The 20,091-nt window shown below is 36.5% G+C and overlaps 1 protein-coding gene across 1 annotated transcript in view; it reads right to left on the reverse strand.

Moving 5' to 3' along the window:
- Nucleotides 1-304: 304 nt before the first annotated feature.
- The window catches only part of kcnh5a (potassium voltage-gated channel, subfamily H (eag-related), member 5a), an 84,772-nt gene continuing 64,985 nt past the window's right edge, over nucleotides 305-20,091 (reverse strand). Inside the window, 3 exon segments of the mRNA XM_042747164.1 lie at nucleotides 305-3,659; nucleotides 16,985-17,181; nucleotides 19,679-19,931. Of these exon segments, the coding sequence (XP_042603098.1) occupies nucleotides 2,493-3,659; nucleotides 16,985-17,181; nucleotides 19,679-19,931 (1,617 nt within the window). The 3' untranslated portion in view covers nucleotides 305-2,492.

Raw genomic sequence — 20,091 nt, forward strand, 5'->3', positions numbered from 1 at the left:
CATAATCAAGAGTATTTTATTTTTTATGATGCTCCAAATGTGTTATTATTGGAGGATATTATTACGGTTATTATTATTTTCATGATTCAAAAAGTTGAAGTCAGCTTGAAAGAGATAGTTTGGCCAAAGATGAAAATTCTGTAAAATGTATTTGCTGTCATTTTATTTTAACTAGTTTAAAGTTTGTTTCTTTTGTGAAACACAAAACGATATATTAAAAAAAATACACTTTTCTCTCTTCCACATAAAATAAAATAAAAGAAAAAAAAAAAAACAAATAAAAAAACAAAAAAAAAAAAACATTTTGACCAGTACAATATGAATCTTTTTCATTTTTTGTTACATTAAAGAAAGATTCATATGGGTAAATGATGACAGAATTTTCATGTTTTAGTTAACTATCCCTTTTCTCAATATCAAATCATGTGGTTTGGAAATATTATGCCCCTATTTCTCTGAATACTGGCATCTTTCTTATGTTTATTTTTCTTAAACAGAAAGCCCAATAACTCTTTTATCACCATCCACTAGTGACAGCTAATAATGGGGCTGAGAATTTGAGCAGGACACTGATTTAATGCGATTAATACAAAAGAACTAATATCTTTGGTCCCAATAAACATCATAAACTCTAAAACGATGATTAACCCAAACTATTAGTAGTGAACTAATATTATTATCTGAGCACTTACAGTGATAAGCATCTGTTTATCAAAGAGGGAACCAAATTGGGGAATAACTGGAGGGATATACGATAAATCCTATTGCTTTGACGCACTGTTGCTTGTTTGTGGTTTGCTTTATGATAGTACATTTTTATGTTAAAGGATGTATTTGCAATAACAGGAAAAGTAATACAACCACAGTCCTGTTGTTGTTATATTCATCTTAATAGTCTCTCTTCTGAACCCCATTCAGCATCCCTTGTGTTTGGTTTGAACATCACCAGAATGGACTAATAACATACAATACAACTGATGGGAAATAAGAGGTGAAGGGGCATTATTCATTACGCTATAAACTGTCTAAAGCACCCATAAGTATGCTGATACGCAGTGAGTCACTGCCTGTGGCTACAAAAATGTAATATTTAGAAAGTTTCCCACAGCACTTTCAAATGACCAACTGAAAGATTCATTCAAAATCACTGCCTTTGGAGTTTAGTGTGGCTTTAGTTTGGGTACTGGATTAAAATGTAAAGGTTTTGAAATAAGCATCTGGAATGAAATTATACATGGGTAGTATACATTGATATCTCTTGGGAAACAATACTAGGAATCCATAACCTTTCATATGTAACACACAATGTTGATGCCATGCAAAGAATTCAGTGCATGCTTGTATAATTTCCAAATGACCTGAATGTGTTCATGCTTTCCCAAAATGCAGGCCTCCTTTTGTGACTTGCACTTTGTATGTTTGCATAATTGATAAGGGAAAAACAATTAGTCCCTAGTCTTACCATGGCAGAGTTAAATCCATCCAGCATGCAGATATATCTCTCTAAAACATGTAAAACAGCCCCTCAAAAATTGGGCTAAGTCATTACTCTCTTATCTATCATAACGTTCCACAAAATAAATACAGAAAAGGCGATAATGATAATGGAATTTGAAACAGTGTTGGTAATGAAATGTGTTTCGAATATCAAAAATGAGTTTAGTTATTAGATAATCGCCTTAATCACATCCAAGAAATCATCTAGGCAAACAATCCTGCAAACTTCCAATCATTATGCTTATAAAGGAGAACTGCATACTGGGGGAAATAATATTTGAGCAAACTATGCTAAAGGCATTGTTCACCTAAAAATGAAAGATATGTCATCAATTACTCAGCCTTGTGTTGTTTCAAACCTATATGACTTTCTTTGTGTAAAACACAAAATCTTGTAAAATGTCTCGGTGGTTTTTTGTCCATACAATAAAACTTTATAGGGTCTAAAGCTATGTTGGATCCCACAGTATTACCGTTTTTTTGTACAGACAAAAACAGGTAATACATTCTTCAAAATATCTTCTTTTATGCTCTACAGAAGAAAGTAAGTCATATGGATTTGTAACGACATCAGTAAATGATGACGGAATCATCATTTTTGGAGTACCTATCCAATTTAAATGACTGTTGCTGTTAACAGCCATTTCACTATGAAGATCGACCGATGACAGCATTAAACCAAGCCTGATCCTGTCTTAAAACAACCCAAGATCCCACATCTAGGGCATCAAGCTGTCGTTCAAAGAGAAAATGCCCTGAAATATCACCTGGTTAGAAGATCCCATGTGCAAGGTCAGAATAAAATCGTCTCTGCATGCAGCCGACTCTGTACATGTACAAGCAACTGCAGGCCAGATTCCAGCTGGACATGCAAGTATATATTTACAACAGCAAGGATCCTTCCTCTAATCATCAGTATTCACCTTTCCTTCCTGAGTGTGAGGAAGGGAAGTGATATAAACAGCATATCAATATCTAAATATATTTATCCTAATTCAAAGGGGTCCATTGTCCCCCTCTGTTTCTGGAGTGACAGGCTGAGAAACAGCAAAGATGTCCTGGCACTGAAGTGGGGTTTTTGGCGAGGAGGTCTGAGGAGGTGGGGAAGGTTTCCTCTTCTCTGATAGAAGTCTCAGAATCTCCCCCACCTGGTCCTCCAGAGCCGCTAGCCGGCTATTTAATGTCTGGATGTCACCTTTTAGCTCCAGTTTTGCCTCGTACAGACTGTTTTGAAGCACATTCTGTTCAGGGACAGGCTGAAAGTGAATCCCCCGAAGGGTCATGTCGCCCACTCCAGGGCTGGGCTGCTCGTACGGGCTCCTTTCCATTGAACATCTCTCGTACGGGCTCCGTGAATCACCAACCCGGTCAATGCGCAAGTCACTTTTTGTGATTCCGCTGTCACAAGAATCAGTCTTGTGTAGAGCACTATTCTCATCAGTCTCATCGCTACTGTTACCATTTCCACCGGGACCCCTTTCGTTAGACCGCCCTCCCTCTGCTTCCTGGCTCTTCCCATCTTCAGAGATCACATTTAGCGGCTGGGGTACATCCCCCCATTCCTCTTCCTTCTGTTGTGGCTGCTTCTCCAGTTCCAGCGGAAGCATAGGAGATGATCCTGATGCAATGTTATGAAAACGCATCCAGCCTCGTCCTCTTCCTCCTCTTGGTCTCACCGGACTTGTTACCTTCAGACAATTTGAGTCCTCTACAACAAAGCTGGGCTTGAGCTCCATAGCCTCATGGCCTTCACTCCTGTTTGGTTCCTCAGTCTGAACATACGCTAGAGTGCTCTGGATTGGGGTTATCTGTGAGACGGTAACAACGCTAGAACCGCTGTTTCCATTTCCCGAGCCAGGGGCCCCGTTTTGCATCGGGGCCACGTGTTGGTGTTGAAGAGGATGGTGTCCCTGGTACTGGGGCTGATATTGCTGCTGATGAATCTGGTGGGACAGCGGATGGAGGTGGTGTTCCACCTGAAATTGATTCCTCTCCAGGTCATGCTGGGATGAACCTTGTGTGCGCATCTCCTTCTGTTGCTTGAACTTTTGGAAGAGCTTGCGGACAGGATGGTCTACGGGGATTGACAACGTCACCTCATTTTTCTGGTGTCTCCTCTCCTCTTCCTCCTTCTTGACATCGACAATCTTGCGGAAAACAATCTGTGGAGACATAACAATATGTAAGAAATCTGTATGTTTGGAATCCATGTCTGCTTTGAATGAATTAATTAAAGAACTGATTCAAGTTCTAAAGAGGCACTAGTTACTAAGAAGGCATGAAGAACTTTTATGCTGGTCATATCATCCACTGACTAATTACACTGGAGCAAAAACATATTTGTCATGATTAGGGTAGCAGAGATTTACGATTCCTCAACTATTCTTCACTCGTGACCTTTACATCCAAAGCAGAGGGGAATAGGTCACCATATAAAACTCCTGAAAATAATTCAAATCCTATAGCTATGGAAGCCAGTTTCCACCTCAGAGTAAAATAATAAAAAGTGTGAAAGTATTAAATTAATTTTAAAATAAAATTGAAATAAAGTGACTTTTTTTAAAATGTGCAAGAATTTTACATTTAGGTGTACAAAAGCTTGTTACTGGGGTAGTACCCTCAAAGCAACATCTTTCAAACCAGTACATTAAGGGTCCATATTATTACTATGAGGTTATTATGTATAATATATTTTTAGAAATAGATAAGGTAAAAAGATGTCCCTTTAAAGGTACTGTCCCAATGACAAGATGTTGCATCCCTAAATGTACTATTTTGCACTTTTTTTCTGACAGAGTGTCTGTGAGATATAAAGTCATAACTGTGAGAAGCAAGGTCGTAACTGTGAACTATGAAGTGGCATCCTCCACCTCCCCCAGCTCCAACTGTCTAGATCCACTATTGGTAATTTCATGTATGCTATTTGTGTAATAGTGACATATTTTTATATTTAAATATATATATAAATACTTATTTTATTGAATAAACCATTCACAAAATGAATGCAGTAATGGGAACCACAGTCTGGTTTCTGTTTCAGCAAGATTTACTGTTTCAGCAAGATTTACTGATTTAGATACAGTATCACTGTTAAAGATGAAGTATTTGCTCTCATGCTTGCAGCCGGTTATACAGTCAAGTGCCACTGGCGTGGTTCCTGAGGCAGAGCAGTATTGAGCAGGACAGTAGAGTACACAAACGAACAACACTGGAGCTGTGCCAAGTAGGTCAACAGTTAGGTTCAGGAACTCGTACCATTTAAACTACCAGTACTTTGAGGTTAACAGAGCATTCCTCCTTCCTTCCCCCCTCATCGGATCCCTTTCGGCTGTGGGTATACGCATGGCAGTAGCTTTGATCGCATACGTTTTAATTAGAGTGTTAATTAGCCACCCAAGTCCCCCTAGCTGAGCACCCTAGGGAGTTCTGCACGGCCCCACCTGAAATACAGAGCAGGACATGCGGCCACACAGCTTGTTATTTTTAATGGAATTTCATTACACGTTCAAAGACAAGCCTGAAATAACATTTTGTTTTGTGTAAAACTCTCACTTGTAATGACTGTCTAATCTTTGTATCACTTACACATTACAGTAGAAAAAATCATGAACTTCTTGTAAATTACTCTCTTTTTCATCACTATCGCTGTCGTGTGAGATAATGTAACAGCGACTGTGCTGACTTCCTCCAGGCAAACATTGGTCTGTAGTGTTAAAATAGAACAGAGCGTGTCACGTGCCCTTTAGTTATCCCTGTGCAGTCCTTTGGCACCCTGAAGTGCTGCGTCGCATGTCACTTCTCATCTCCCAGGAGGACTCTGGTAAATAATGAATCCAGCCCCCTTCTGCCTCTTCATATTATTTAAATGTCGCTTAATACGAACAGAATGAGATGGGAGTGACAGAGTAAACTACAAAGAAAAAGAGAGAGTGGGCTAGGAACAATGTGTAGCCAAATACAAAATAAGCTCTAGGGTGCAGAGTGAGAATGCAACAAAAGAAACAAAGGTGTGTGCAGTGATGGACGCTAATTATGTATGGGAAGTGACAGGAAACGGTTCTAAAAAATACTTGTTAGAAATAATAGTCATCACATAACTGCTATTAACAGTTGTGGCATTAAATTTGCATTCTGAACCTCTATTTTGTCACTATTCTAAACAGTTCAAATTAGGGTTTCACTGATACATTATTTAAATTCTGGCCAATACCGATAAGCTGTTAATGATTTTTTATGTTATGACATAACTCAATGGTAAATATCATACATAACTGCAACATTACAACATTATTATATACATTGTGGAAAATATATTCATTTTGAGATTTGCTAAAGATCACATTTAACAATGTTATTAAATTATTAGTAACATTGTTTTTAAAGATCAGCTCTAAATAAATAAGTGTTAGATGACAATGAAGGCAATCTAAATGTAAAAACAAGAAAATGAGAATAAACAGTTAAATATTCAATATCAACTGATTCCAGTAAATTAAAATATTAATAATATTGCCATTAACCAATATATAATGCATTCCTAATTTAAACAGCCATACACGCATCTGAGTAAACACTTAAAACAACCCACATTCTTCAGAGGGTAAAGGATACAGTAAGGCTGCTTATTATAGCTAAATATAGTACCGTAATCTCTGTCTACCATTAAACACCATTACATACTGTATATGAATGTTAAAATGCAGTGTAAGTGATGTGTATAATATATGGATGCAATGTAATGTGCCCTTGGAATAAAAAAGAGCTGTGAATTAAGTGAAGTGCCATTATGAATATAAGAATATAAAGAATTAAAAGAATTTACTCTTTGGCCTCAGTTATGCACGCTGTTTAATTATTCCCTTTGTGCAGCCTCTTATTGGATAATGACAATTATCACAACGCTCAAGCTATCTGCTGAATAAAAGCAGAGACAGAAAGAAAAAAACGTGTGTCAACAGCCTGCATCTCTGCTGCGGAGGAAAACTGATTAGAGATTTATAATGAATCTGTTAGCATCCATGGGGAATTTTAATGAAGATCCAATATTTCATTTGCACCTCAGGAGCAAGCGTTATTATTTTAACATTCTTCACCTGTGTGAAGAGACTTTTTTCCTCTTCCAACAAAGATGGATTGTATAATTGGAATAATTGCACAGGCATGCCGGGTCAGTCTTGTTTTATTTAACACAGCTGTGAGTTCACTCCTGGACAGAAACTCAAACTAATGAGCTGTAGTATTAGACTAGTATTGCTGCATGTCTGAACACCAAAAACTGTCCAGCCTGCAATTTAACAGAACTGTCACAGAAGGAGTATTAGGGACAAATCTACACAGCATTTCTTCTAAATTTCTTGAGATAACATCAGCCCCACACAGCAACAGCGGTTCAGGCAATGGTGCTGGACTGTTTCAGACTACTGTAAATCAGGAAACCTGTTTGAAAACCATCACTTTTTGTCAATACAATGAAAGTTTAAAGGGTCAAAAAGGTACTTTTCAAAATATATTATTGTGTTTTTTACAGATGAAAGTAAGTCATTCAGGTTCGGGACAACATCAGAATGAGAATATAATCACACAACTTTAATTTTTTGGGTGGACTATCCCTTTGAACAACATTATCACAAGAAGTGTCAGTGTGGTTAAGTTTGTCAGTGTAACACATAAACACCAACATTTAACACCATGTGTGGTTGATTGAGACAGAAGTAGAGCAGATGCATGAGCTCAGAAACCAGGCCACGTGGTTACGGAGGAAAAAAGACAACATGAATGATTTATTGGACCTAGAAAATGTGCCTTATCTCACTTCCCCTGATTTCAAATTAAAGCACCTGACCAAGCTGTTTAGGCCAAGATTACCAAAAATAATCAAATAGCAAAGTGAGCATATTAATAAACCTCTCTGTATAAAGGAATTGAGACTTTTTACAAGTACTGTTTTGGTTGCTTTGCTGCAGAAGCATTGTGACATAAATAAGGGTAGCTAGAGTTCTATTAAACAATGCTTGGTTAACTTGATGTGCAATACTTTTGAACAAAGCAATTATTTAGCTGAACTATTTAGGAAATGCTCTCAAGAGATGTCCAACTTAAATGGTACAATTACTCATTTACAGTATATGCCTAAAATGCGTGCACTGGGAAATACTGTAAGAAACTCCTAACAGCATTTGGTCAAACAAAAACAACATAGTCCAGCTTTGAGACTAAGAGTATTTTTTTCTTTATTATTTTTCCTCTTTAAAGCACCTTTAAGTATGCTAAATACATTCTGCTACATATACATGGTTTGATAGTATTTTTTTCATAGTAAATTAAGTAAATGTCAAGGATATATACATAAACTTATGAGATCAAGTGAGTATTGAATTTTTTAAGTTGTATTTTTTTGAAAAAATATTTCAAGTAAATTTGAAACATTAATCACGTGACTAATTTGTACAGACAGTCAAATATGCTCTCTTTCATTAGCCAGAGTACCAATTGGTTCTCATGTGATGTGTATTGTATCTGAGGAATAATCCAGGCAATTCTGCCTCTTAAAGGTATAGTTCACCCAAAAATGAAAATTTGATGTTTATCTGGTTACTCCCAGGGCATCCAAGTTTCTTCAGTAGAACAAAAATGAAGATTTTTAACTCAAACCATTGCAGTCTGTCAGTCATATAATGGAACTGAATGGAAATCATGGCTTTGAGAGTCAAAAAAAATCATACACAAACAAACCCAAATTAAACCCTGCAGCTCGTGACGATACACTGATGTGTAAAGACACGAAATGATAAGTTCATTACCTCCACCTATCTCTCAAATGGACCGTTGACACTCTATCTACAATATCATTTAGGAGTATCAATGGTCCATCTGAGAGATAGGTGATGGTAATGCACTTATAAGTCTGCGATCTGCCGTAAAGCAAGAAGAAGAAAAAGATGAGTCACACGCCGGCTGTTGAGAACGCGCTCAGACTGCAACGGTTTGAGTTAAAAATCTTTGTTTGTGTTTTACTGAAGAAACAAAGTCACCTACATCTTGGATGCCCTGGGAGTAAGCACATAAACATAACATGAACTATCCCTTTAAGTTAAACTCTCAAATACCTGTTTCTTTAATAGATGCATTTAGTTAAAAAAGAAAAAAATGTTTATTTCCCTTGGACGTTGCCTGACTTTGATAAATACATGAAAGGAATGAGACAACACTTTCATCACTCATGACAAGAGCCACATGGAACACAACATGGCCTGACAGTGACTGAGTGACAGACAGTGGGATCGGTGACAGTTACACCGCCCCGATGTATCCCTGGGGATGAGGTGGATTATGAGGAAAAAGGCCTTAACATACAAAAATCCATTTCTTTCTTCTCATTCAAGTTTTATGAATGCCTCTTTCTTTTCAAAAAATATACAGTACTGAAATACATTAAGATAAACAAGATAAATAAATCCTCTTTATGCCTACTGAAAAGATTTACATTACTTACTTTTATTTAAATTGGTTATTGAAGATTATACTACCAATAATAAATAAATAAAATTGAAGTAAGGCTGTTCTTGATTAAAAATATAAAATTCATAAAACCACTTCAAAAGCCAGGCACAGAACTCAAGTTATAAAAGTCTTTGCACACTTTAACACACCTTTTTTAATTAAACCCGTGTTCTCTTGGATGTTCCAATTCAAGAAAAAAAAAGTAATAAACTGTATAAAGTGTGTGTTTGTGGATGTACTGTAAGAGAAATTCATATTTCCTATGTAGCCGAATTATCCTGCACTGGTTTGGTGTTTTTTTATTCTATATTAAGCAATAAGCACAACCAGCAGAGTCAAATTCACAGCATGAATGCTGAAACTTATAATTTTTCTTGAGAAGCATAAAAGCATTTGCCTTTGTTCTGGTATGCATTGGTTTGAAAAGGTTACGAGTCATATTATACCCAGGTGCAGAGATCATTTTTTTGTATATTATATGATAATCAACTTACAAGGTTTATTTCTGTGCCTGGTTTGATATTATTCAAATTACTCACATTAGCCCCGCTGAGGTGTAGTAACAGCAGCTGTTGAAAGTCTTTGAGTCTCTGCAGTCTTTCGTACAGCTGTTGAAGCTTTAGTTTTGTTAGAAACTGTTGAAACTACATCCATCAGAAAAAGCTAATTTACAATGAGCGATACTTCAATACTCCACTGGCCTTGATTAGGAAAAAAGATGATAGAAAAAGTCTAATAACCAAGATGCATTTGAGGCTTAAGCTTATTTTTATTTGCATATGCTCACTCATGCAAAGGTATCCCTCCAGCTCAATCAAACACAAAGGATGTATTCAGGCTCACTCAAAAAATGACAGGAATTTGTGTTAGACGACCCAGGCTCACTGGGAAATGTGTGATTCTGCCATCATTTTTGCAAAACCTGAAATACCTTACATAATCCACATCTACGACACATCCACAAGAGGCGCTATCATTTTTCTCCATTGCAGATGTGGGTTTATTAAAATATTGATATTTCATTGCTTGTAACACACCATTTTTAAAGTGAACTATCCAGAGTCTGGCACTAAATAGTATGTTTAATATTCTGCAAAACGTGACTGTGGCAGCGTTTTATGGTGTTTGTTGTACGTATCACGGTAGTTCAGAAATGAAATGTCCTCTGTTGCATTTAAAATTAACATACTACCCACACTGATACCTAAACCTAACTGATAATGGTAACAAAAGCAAATGTGAGATGAAAACTCATTTACTAAAGCAACTATGCTGTTTTAGCTTCCTTATACAAGGCTTTGAGCTCTTTTGACTCCTGTATCAATATCATAACCGTAATTTGTGTGAAAAGGAGCAAACACTGTGGGTGTTTTTATTGCACATAGTGTTCATTTCACATGGAAACAGAAATGTGTGTATAGGTTTTCAGTTTTGCAGAAATGTAGGCAGTCATGCATTTCTAACACGCCTTTGTTGGTGTTAAAGCAGGAATGGAAATAAATTTTAGACTGAGCACTTCTGCTTTAAGCACAACAAACACAAAAAGTCTATTATTGTGTTAGGGTTGAAAATAAGCCATACATTGCGTAGAAATAAAGGGGCAAATAAACTGTGATGACTGAGACCCACAAGGGTAGTTGTTTTCATGGTTGGTATTGTTGTAGAGATTTGAAATGTGTCCCTGAGTTTTGAAAGATTCAGATGATTTTCTGCAGTGCAAATGGGTGTAAAGGCAAAAAGTACAGGGAATTGAAACAAGTCTTCTAAACACAGCAAAATCCAACAGTGTAGATTAATGGGATCTGGCAGGCATTTATCCTTCCTTTGCAGCCCCCTCCCATTCAACACTCCTCCGCTTTGCTACTTTAAGTATAGCGAGATGCTGAAGATCTGCCAGAGACAGGGTCAAACCCCCCAGCCACCCCCCAACCCATCCCAATACTAAGGAATCAACAGCCCGGGAACACCCCGCTCAGCACTTTCCAATCACGGCCGGCCAATCAGCAGATTTTTGCCCACTACTTCAAAGTCAGGACTATGATAGTCCCTTTCAGACGATCACGTCCATTTTTCTGCATTCAGACATTCAAGTGCCTCTTTTCACTCACCTATAATGCTTCCTGTCAAGAATACATCAGCTACAGAGAACCGATGCCATTTTGCAAGCCATAAAATTAGAGTCTCTGTTTGGGGATCAATACCTATCTGGCCTTTACTCCTGAAGCCAAAAAGCTGCATTTAATCAATTCATGTCTGTGCCCACAGACCTGCCAGCCAACCTAAACTAGTCTAAAAGGATCATTTCCAGATCAGCACAGATTTAATGACAATCAAGTGGAATAAATCAGTGTCTCAAGACACTAACAAAGAAGAAAATCAGCAAAGAGGATTTTTTTTTTTTTTTTTTTTTTTTTTTTTTTTTAATGAAGTATTATATTATTAATTTCAAGTGTGAGTTTGATAATGAACATTTTTGTGAAAAATTCACATTGATGATTCATTTCTAAAGTGAAAAGAACTTTTCCACTGTTTTCATGTTTGCTATATCAACACTCTAAAATTTTTGGGGTTGTTTCAGCCCAATTTTGGGTCAAATATGGATTAATCCAACTGTTGGGTTAAATTGTGCTTACATTTTTAAATTAACTTTTTAACAGTTGGGTTAGTCCATATTTGACCCAAAATTGGGTTGAAACAACCCAGCATTTTTTAGAGTGAAGTTTCAGATATCATCTACTGTATGTACCTTAATTTTCAGGATTATTAAACTTATTTAATGTCTCCACAAAGTTTAAAGAACGTAATATAGACTTGAGATCAGGACAAGTCTAGCTTCATGGATACTTCTGAAGTAATTTTGGTACACTGAGATATTGCCTTTGAAGTTTAGATGTATCCCTGAAGTAATTCTGTAAGAGAAGGCATATGCCCCATTAGAGTTACTATTTTTATCGATAATGTCCACAGTGGCCATAGAAAATATTATAGTGATCTACTTGCTTTGCTTTTCAAACTTATCAACAAAGATTTAAGAACTGAAACTTGCCTGCAGCATAAGATCAGCCAGTCTCATTATTTACATAAAATTTCTGATCGTGTCCTGCCCAGATTCCAGGAAGAAATTGTACAGATACCTCAATACTGCCTTCTGGCAATGAGATGGAGCAGCTGTAATTGTTTCTATTCATTATTTACCAAAGACAAATTGAAAAAAATGTGTCTTGCCTCCTTTGGTATACAACTGACCACTTTTCTTCCACAAAATCTCTCAAAATGAGCTAATACTTGAATATTCTCTGTGTCAGGTTTTTTAGATGCCCATGTACTGTATGTGACTGCACCCTAACAGCAGTTTTCTCATATGTGCCCTTGCTACAGTATACTGCTTGCCTTTGAAAAAGGCATAAAATGCACTTAGTTTTTTTTTTTTTTTTTTAGAGTTCAGCATGTCACTATATACATACACAGTAACATTTATTTGGGGTTGTTAGTAAGATTTTTCTTTTCTTTTTTTTTTTAAGTTTTATCTGCATTTATTATTCCTGTGATGCAAAGAACATTGAAAACACTTCTTAATATTTTTTTCTGGAAACTGTAATGCATTCTATTTTTAAGATTCTTTGAATAAAAAATCTAAAAGAAAAATATTTATCTATGCTGTTTCTTTGTTAAATTGAAAGTTAAAAAGCTCAGTGTTAAAAATATTTTCTAACAATGCAAAAGTCTTTACTGTCACTTTTAAAAAATTGTACTAATCCCAAAGTTTTGAACAGAACAGTACAGTACATACACATTCATACTGATGCTTCCAAGACTAACTCATAATTTTTTCCAAATTTGACAAAACCCTATCCATGTCATCCAGCTAGACAACATTACCTTGGTGACAAATCCTCAGAATGTGCAACAACAATGTAGAGTGTATCACAGAAAACCAAATGTTCATGTTTGCAAGGCGCTAAAAATGGAAATAAAATATGCATGAATGTAAAAATTCTTAAAAGGATTCACTGTGGGACACTGCTGGTCAATGCACCAAACAAGTGAGCTGTTCTATTAAGCACGGCTTATTTTCTGTGTGGACACACTGTGCTCTGATGATTTCTGTACGAATCTTACTCTTGTTGCTGAGAGAGCATCTCTCTGCCTGTCCTGTTGGTAATGGAGGGGATGATAAAGTTGCTTCGCCCACCTTATTGGCAGGGGTTTGCAGCCTTCCAAAGGCCTTGTAAATCTTGTTAGGAGGAAAGCGTGGCAGGTGTGGAGGATTCTGCTTCCTCTTTGCGTTTGCTGTCTAGATGAATCAGCTCAGGCAAAAAAAGACTCCGATCTGACACTAATCAGCAGCCAAAGACAACAGTTTGTTTGAGATTGGCTTGCATTGTCTGCTGATCTAGCAAAGGGATTGTCTACTGCAGTGATTCTTAAACTGGGGTACGTGAGGTGATGGCGGGGATATGCAAACAAAATTTTGGGCATTCATTTAATTATACCCCAACTTAAAGTAACATTAAAACCGAACATGTGTTTCTGACAAGCAAAATGCCACTTCTAATGTAAAAACTGGAAAATGGGAGTGCCGTAAATGGTCAAATACATGATATCCAATCAGCTTACCTCATCTTTCGTGGTCAAAACTGACGGCATCCACACAAGAAGCATGCATGCGATAGGATGCCCACTGAATATGCTGCTTTAGTAAATCACACTGCTGTTCAATGCATCTTTAAAGTAGATCTTCACTTAATAGCATGAAGAGCAAATATTGACACGGACTGTACAATGAAATTGATTTAAACTCTCTTCGATAGACACATACCCTGTGTGAGTTCTTGTTTTGACGTTTAAAATACGACCAAGAATTCAAATTTCCCTGAATATCCAAACGATAGCAAATGTGACATTAATTTTTACAACAGTTCAAAAAAAAAAAAAGGTAATATTAAGTGAACATTTTACATTTTAAATGTAGCCTACATTTTAAACAGAATATTGTCATGTTTGTTATATTTTGAAACGAAAAAATAGTTCCAACGAAATCCTACCATCTGGTGTGTGTCTCCAAGCAACATACAGCGCTGTTTCTTTAGTGAACAAATCTGCGACTTTAAACGATTCTGAGAGTCAGTGATTAATAACACATTCATAACTACAGAATTTTTCTTAATTATTGAGTGAATGAACCTGTTGGCAGTGTTATTTTTAAATCTAGCAAGTATCACTTCGATTTGCCATCATTTTTTGCTCTATTTATTATATTATTAATACACTTAATGGAATGTTAAGAATATGACATAAAACCTTACATACAAATGCCCCAGGGGTATGCCGCTGTAAAAAGTTTGAGAACCACTGGTCTACTGAACATGTGGCCTCGAAACGGGATAGATATACTCAGACATTTCCTTTAAAACTGCCAAACAATGTCTGTCAATATCAAACCATCAAAGCTTGTCAGTTCCACGAAGCTTAATGCGATCTACTCTGACCATCATGAACCACAGGAGTTACTTTAGCTAAAAAAGAGAGAGTTCACAGGAACAGTTCTTTACAAAGCACACCACACAGCTAATCCATGACTGGATGTAAAGCTGTGGAAAAATTCACTCACTAACTCACTAGTGGCCAAAGGCCTGGGGCTCTGCGGCTCTTAGAGTGACCTTTGCTTCAGAGATATTTACAGGGCTTTCACTGAGCTTTTTTTCCTTACAATCGGGACCTCGGTGAGCCGTTCAGACATTGACCAGCAGAGATAAGCGATAATGAGGGAGTCTGAAGGACAGCTGAAGAAGCCTTTAAAGAAAGTGTGAGAACTTGGGCTGTGAATCTTTTATTTTTATAATAATGCCGCCTCCTAAAACACCTCTTTTTAGCCAAATTCTAAGGCATCATCACAAATATCTTTCACCCATTCCCAGAATGTACTGTGATGAGTTCAGTGAAAAAATACATCCAGGATTCTTAGGGTGAATAAGATTTTGTAAGTAATTAATCACTTTATTCAGCAAGGATGCATTAAACTTGATCCAAAGTGACAGTAAAGACATTTTACAAAACACATCTATTTCAAATATATGCTTTTTTTGTAATTATTTCTACTCATCCAAGAAAATTAATAATAAAAGTTTAATAATAAATGTTAATAATTTTTTTCTACATTTCTGAAGGATCATGTGACACTGAAGACTTAAGTCATGGCTGCTGATAATTCAGCTTTGCCATCAGAGAAATAAATTGCATTAAAAAAAAAAGTTATTTAAAATTTCTAATAACAATATTTCATAATATTATAATTCATTTTTCTGTATTTTGATTATATAAATGCAGCATAAGGGACTTCTGATGAATTAATATGAATATAATTTATTAATATTTAAATATCATTAAATAGGTCCAGTAATTACATATTGATTGTATATTATATATTTTCATATGCTATAATTACAAATTTAAATTTCTGACCAGCATTTGTCATGTCGTGTGTAGGGTGAAGATGAGATGACAATAACATAATAATATTAGTAGAAGGCCACTCTTCTTATTATCATGAATGATAACTGTGTGTGGTGTGTGTTAGTTGGTGTGTGTGTGCATGTATTCCTGCTGATTTGACTCATGCTTTATTCAGAGTGTGCGCTGCGGGGGGGGGGCGTTTCTCCTCAGTAAAGCCGGCCCATCAGCTGCGTTACTCAGTCGACTGAGAGCAGCGGGGTGTTGGGGCGGCCTCTGTCACTCCACCGACAAAGAACCAACAGTCTGCCTTTATAACACTTCACACTATTTTCACCTCAGCCTGGTCACTATAAACGATGGTTCTTAAGTCTAATATAAACAATGGATCTAAAGTCTAAGATAGCATATTCAAGTAATAATCAACAGTAAAATCACTGTATGTACATTAAAAAACCAAAAGTAATAATGCAACAAGAATTTTTTCATTAAGCGTGAAAGCATGTAGTCTACTAATGAAAGACATATCCCAAGCTCTACAAATCAACTGCATGCAAAATTCATGAACTCAAAGTTACTCAGAGACCTTGAAGAACCATAAACCTTTAAATCAATTAATTTGTGCCCTTAGCAAAGTATCCTCTCATTAGACAGGTCCTTTTTTGCTGTGGCCAGAGGAATGGCTCACTGATTCCTGTCTGTGTCCAAGACGTCCAGCAGTTCTATGAAAGAATTTAGTCATTTATTTTGTTTACTTGAAGGCATACAAGAAGGATCTTCCTTCCCTCATTATTTAAAAATGACATTAACCCACCTAATTTCAGTGCATCGTTTCCTCAATAATATAGATTAGCTACAGCAAGAGAGGACATTTTTGCATCTAAATATAGTTTTACACAATGCTCACTAATTATGTAACTCAATGGCAGTAAAGTGCACAGATGAGGTCTTCTAACTGTGTTGTGAGTGCACAGGGTCTTTCTTTTGTCAAGAGACCCAAAGTTCTCCATGGGCAGTCTGTCAGAATGAATCATTTATGTATTTAAGGAATGTGAGGTCAGGTCTGAAAGCCACAACAGAGCTCTGAAATCATGCCAACAAAGCACACAGCAGGACTTCACAACACACATTCAGGTCAAAGTGCACCAGAATGTGCTTGAATCTCTAAAACAAAAAAATCTGACTGATATGGCAAAAGAAAAAATAAATATGAAAATATGTCCTTTATTTCACTCATAAAGCAGTAAACAGTCTTGTCTTTCTTCTTTGTATCTGATTTTTGTATACTGTACTTTTTACTTAAAATCGAAGATTATCATCATGTAACTCATCTTAGAGCTGGTTGGTTTTATTCAGGTTTTCTAATGTCTGGATTTTTAAACGCCGATGCAGGAAAAAGCCTTCTTGAAACAAGACTTGAGAAAAAGTGGGCGATCATGTTTGAGTTCTATTCTCCAAAGCATTTTAGAAGAAATTCAGCAAAAGTCTGTTGCCATTAGAATGTGATATTTGATGATAACATGTAATCAGCACTTACCCGCTTGCGGAGGTTGCAGGTGAGGATGAGGTTTCGGGAGAAGGAGTTGGCGAAGGCCGTGTAGAATTCCAGCACTTTGAGTAACGCGTCCCTCCGGATGACATGCAGGTCGCAGTATGTCAGAGCCCTCACGTTAGCACAGGCATGAGCCAGTGTGGATTCCTTCCAGAACACATCACCAAACACATCACCCTTACCTGGGACAGGAGACAGGGAATGTAGTTTGAACAAACATCAGAAATAATGTTGCAGGAAAAAAGTATGCAGCCCCTTTGGAACTGCCTGGATTTTAATACTTATATTAATACTTTTATTCAAATCCCACCATGCACTGTGAATGTTTACACAATGTGTTCAGTTAAGACATGAAACATTGCAAGATGCGAACATTTTTTATTCCATAGCAAAAACATCAGAACAGAATTATGAGATTTAAACTCAGAATTCTGTGAAACAAACTCAGAATTGTGAAAAAAAAATCTCAAAATTAATAGTTTATATCCTACAGATCAGACTTGTGGGATAAAAAGACCCAATTACCTAACAATAATTAATTTTATCTTACTAAAGTATGACATAGGTACAGTATCTTTGAAGTTCACACACCACACTCAGGAGAGAATCTGTACAAAGTACCCAGTGTTCAGTGCTTTTGATGAGGGGCATCATTAGGAGCCCAGCAGGTTTAGTCTGGTGGGTTCAAGTAAAAGCCTTGGGGCTAATTAACTCACAGCGTTCTAATCTTATTTCATAATCATTAAAGCAAAAGAGCATCTGATCCAAATCCCCATTAGAGAGAAGAGACGTTAACTTCCTCTCTTCAGCGTCTCATAAGGTCTAATGTCATGTTGTTTGCAGAAGTCAGTGAAGGGCACGTCACATTCTTGTGGCAGCGGTACATCAGCAAGACTCGAGAGATAAAGAGAGATCAAGAAATAGTCCATTCGAAGAGAGAGAAAATTTTTAAAACGTGCCTGTATGCGCATGTCTTCATCAAAACAAAATCGTTGTCTTGTTTTTATTGTTCATAGTGGAATTGGTTCCAGGCTCAGAGTTAAATAAGGAGGTAGTAACTCTCCTTTTGTTTCGGAGACATATGAAAAAAAAATAAAGCTGTACACAATTGGACAGATCAACAATGTCAGGATAGTTATTGTTTTGTCCATTTTTAATAAGAGGTTTATGAGCCAGGACTTACTAATCTTTTACAAGAGCAGTTTGCATGCCTAAAAATATGCCTTTTTTCTCTTGACAACAAATCTGGTCATTGTTAGAGCACTGGCTGCACTGGAGACTGTGTGAACTATCAGTGCACATCCCTGTGAAACAAAAGTCTCAACAATCAATGGACGGAGAATCAGTCCCCACAGTTCCATTACTGCAGGATAAGGAGACGGCATGGACAGAGTAACAAATGCCACATATAACGCAAGGAGTAGACTGTGGGCTTTTATGCTACTTCGGAGAATGATGCTAGCAAGTTCACTTTGCAAGATCCTGTGTGAAAACCATCTTTTAGGATTAACTGCATTAGTATGTGCCCTTTATAAGTTTGATATTTTTCTGTGCTTATCCAAAGCGTGATATGTTTTGGAGCTGCGGTGTGTACCCTCAGGAAAAACCTGCAGAGCTCTGAAGTGTTACTGTAGAACAAACTGGCTAATTGTGCAGCATTGGGCTTTCTTGAGTTTAATAAGAATGCAGGATGTCTTGAGAACTAAATGTTCAAAAGCTGTTAAAAGCCATTTTCAACATTACTGGCTAAGAAAAAAGATACAGTTTATTGAACACACAGTTGATTTCTTGTGACCACAGTAGGGTATGTTGTCACAATATATGGAGTAAGTTGTCACAATGGCAACTTTGCCAGTCTTGCTATTATTTAAAACTAAGACTATTAGTAATAATTTTCATTGACTGACCAAGAGTTAAAATAAAAGAAAATAAAAATACAAACTGAAAAGCTTAGGAACTTAAAAATATAAATAAAAATATATATATATATTTTCTAGGTAATTAATTAAAATAAGTTTAAGTGCTGCAATTACTAAAACTGAAAAAAAAATATGAAAAAAATAAACTGAAATTAAAATAAGAATGAAAAATTTAAATATTAAAGTAACAAACTGATATTAATAATGCTATATTAGTGAATAGATACTAAAATAACATTGCTTATGAAGTGAAAAAGTGAAAGACAAATGACAACAAAAATCTAGAAAAAAGTTAAAAAGTTAGAATAATATCAAACCATTGTTATGGTCTCCAGGAATTTTTAGCCAAGAAAGACTAAGACACAAGATCTAATTTTCAGTCCTCGCATTCTCATGAAAAAAAAGAATGAATTAATTAATTAATTAATTTATTAATAATGGAAGCATACAGAATGTGTGTGAATATAGTTCAAACTTCCTGTTAAAATCAACTTTCTAGTAGATCTAGCAGAGTCTCGTTAATTTTATGTTGATGTATGATAGTGTGGTTTTACTGTGTTCACTTGTTTACCCAATTTTAGTTAAGTAAACCAAATTAGCTATTTAAACTAGGTGTTTCAAACCAACATACATTTCTCTATTTGGATTTTTAGCACAAAATCTTATAGTACGTTGAGATATAGCCCTCGTGATGACTTCCCTATGTGACAACTAACCCCTTGTATTTTTTTTTTGGTGTGGAAAGAATGATTTAACTCACCTAAAATGGCAATAACCTCATCGTCCTGAATGACCTCCAGCGATCCAGAAACCACAAAGCAAAGAGTGTCCACACTCTCCCCTGCATGGAAGATGAGATCTCCTGGAGCGCAGTGTGTAGTCTGGAACTCCACCGCCAAAGAGCGCAGACAGCCGTCACTGGCCAGCCGGAAGGCAGGGTGCTCGTTGAACACCTGGCGGTTGAGGTGCACACAGATGTCTGCACGCATGTCCTTAGGACAGATGGACAGAACCTAGCGAGTAAAGCAAGGAAAGTCATGTCTTAATGACACATTCTCTTAACAGTAAGAACATAGTTTAAATGAAGCTCTTCATTAAATATACATAAGGATGTCCTATATGACATAATTTCTGCATTCATTAACAGTGTTGGGGAGTAACTAGTTTTCTACT

The sequence above is a fragment of the Cyprinus carpio genome, chromosome B20, assembly GCF_018340385.1.
Source record: "Cyprinus carpio isolate SPL01 chromosome B20, ASM1834038v1, whole genome shotgun sequence".
Lineage (NCBI taxonomy): Eukaryota > Metazoa > Chordata > Actinopteri > Cypriniformes > Cyprinidae > Cyprinus > Cyprinus carpio.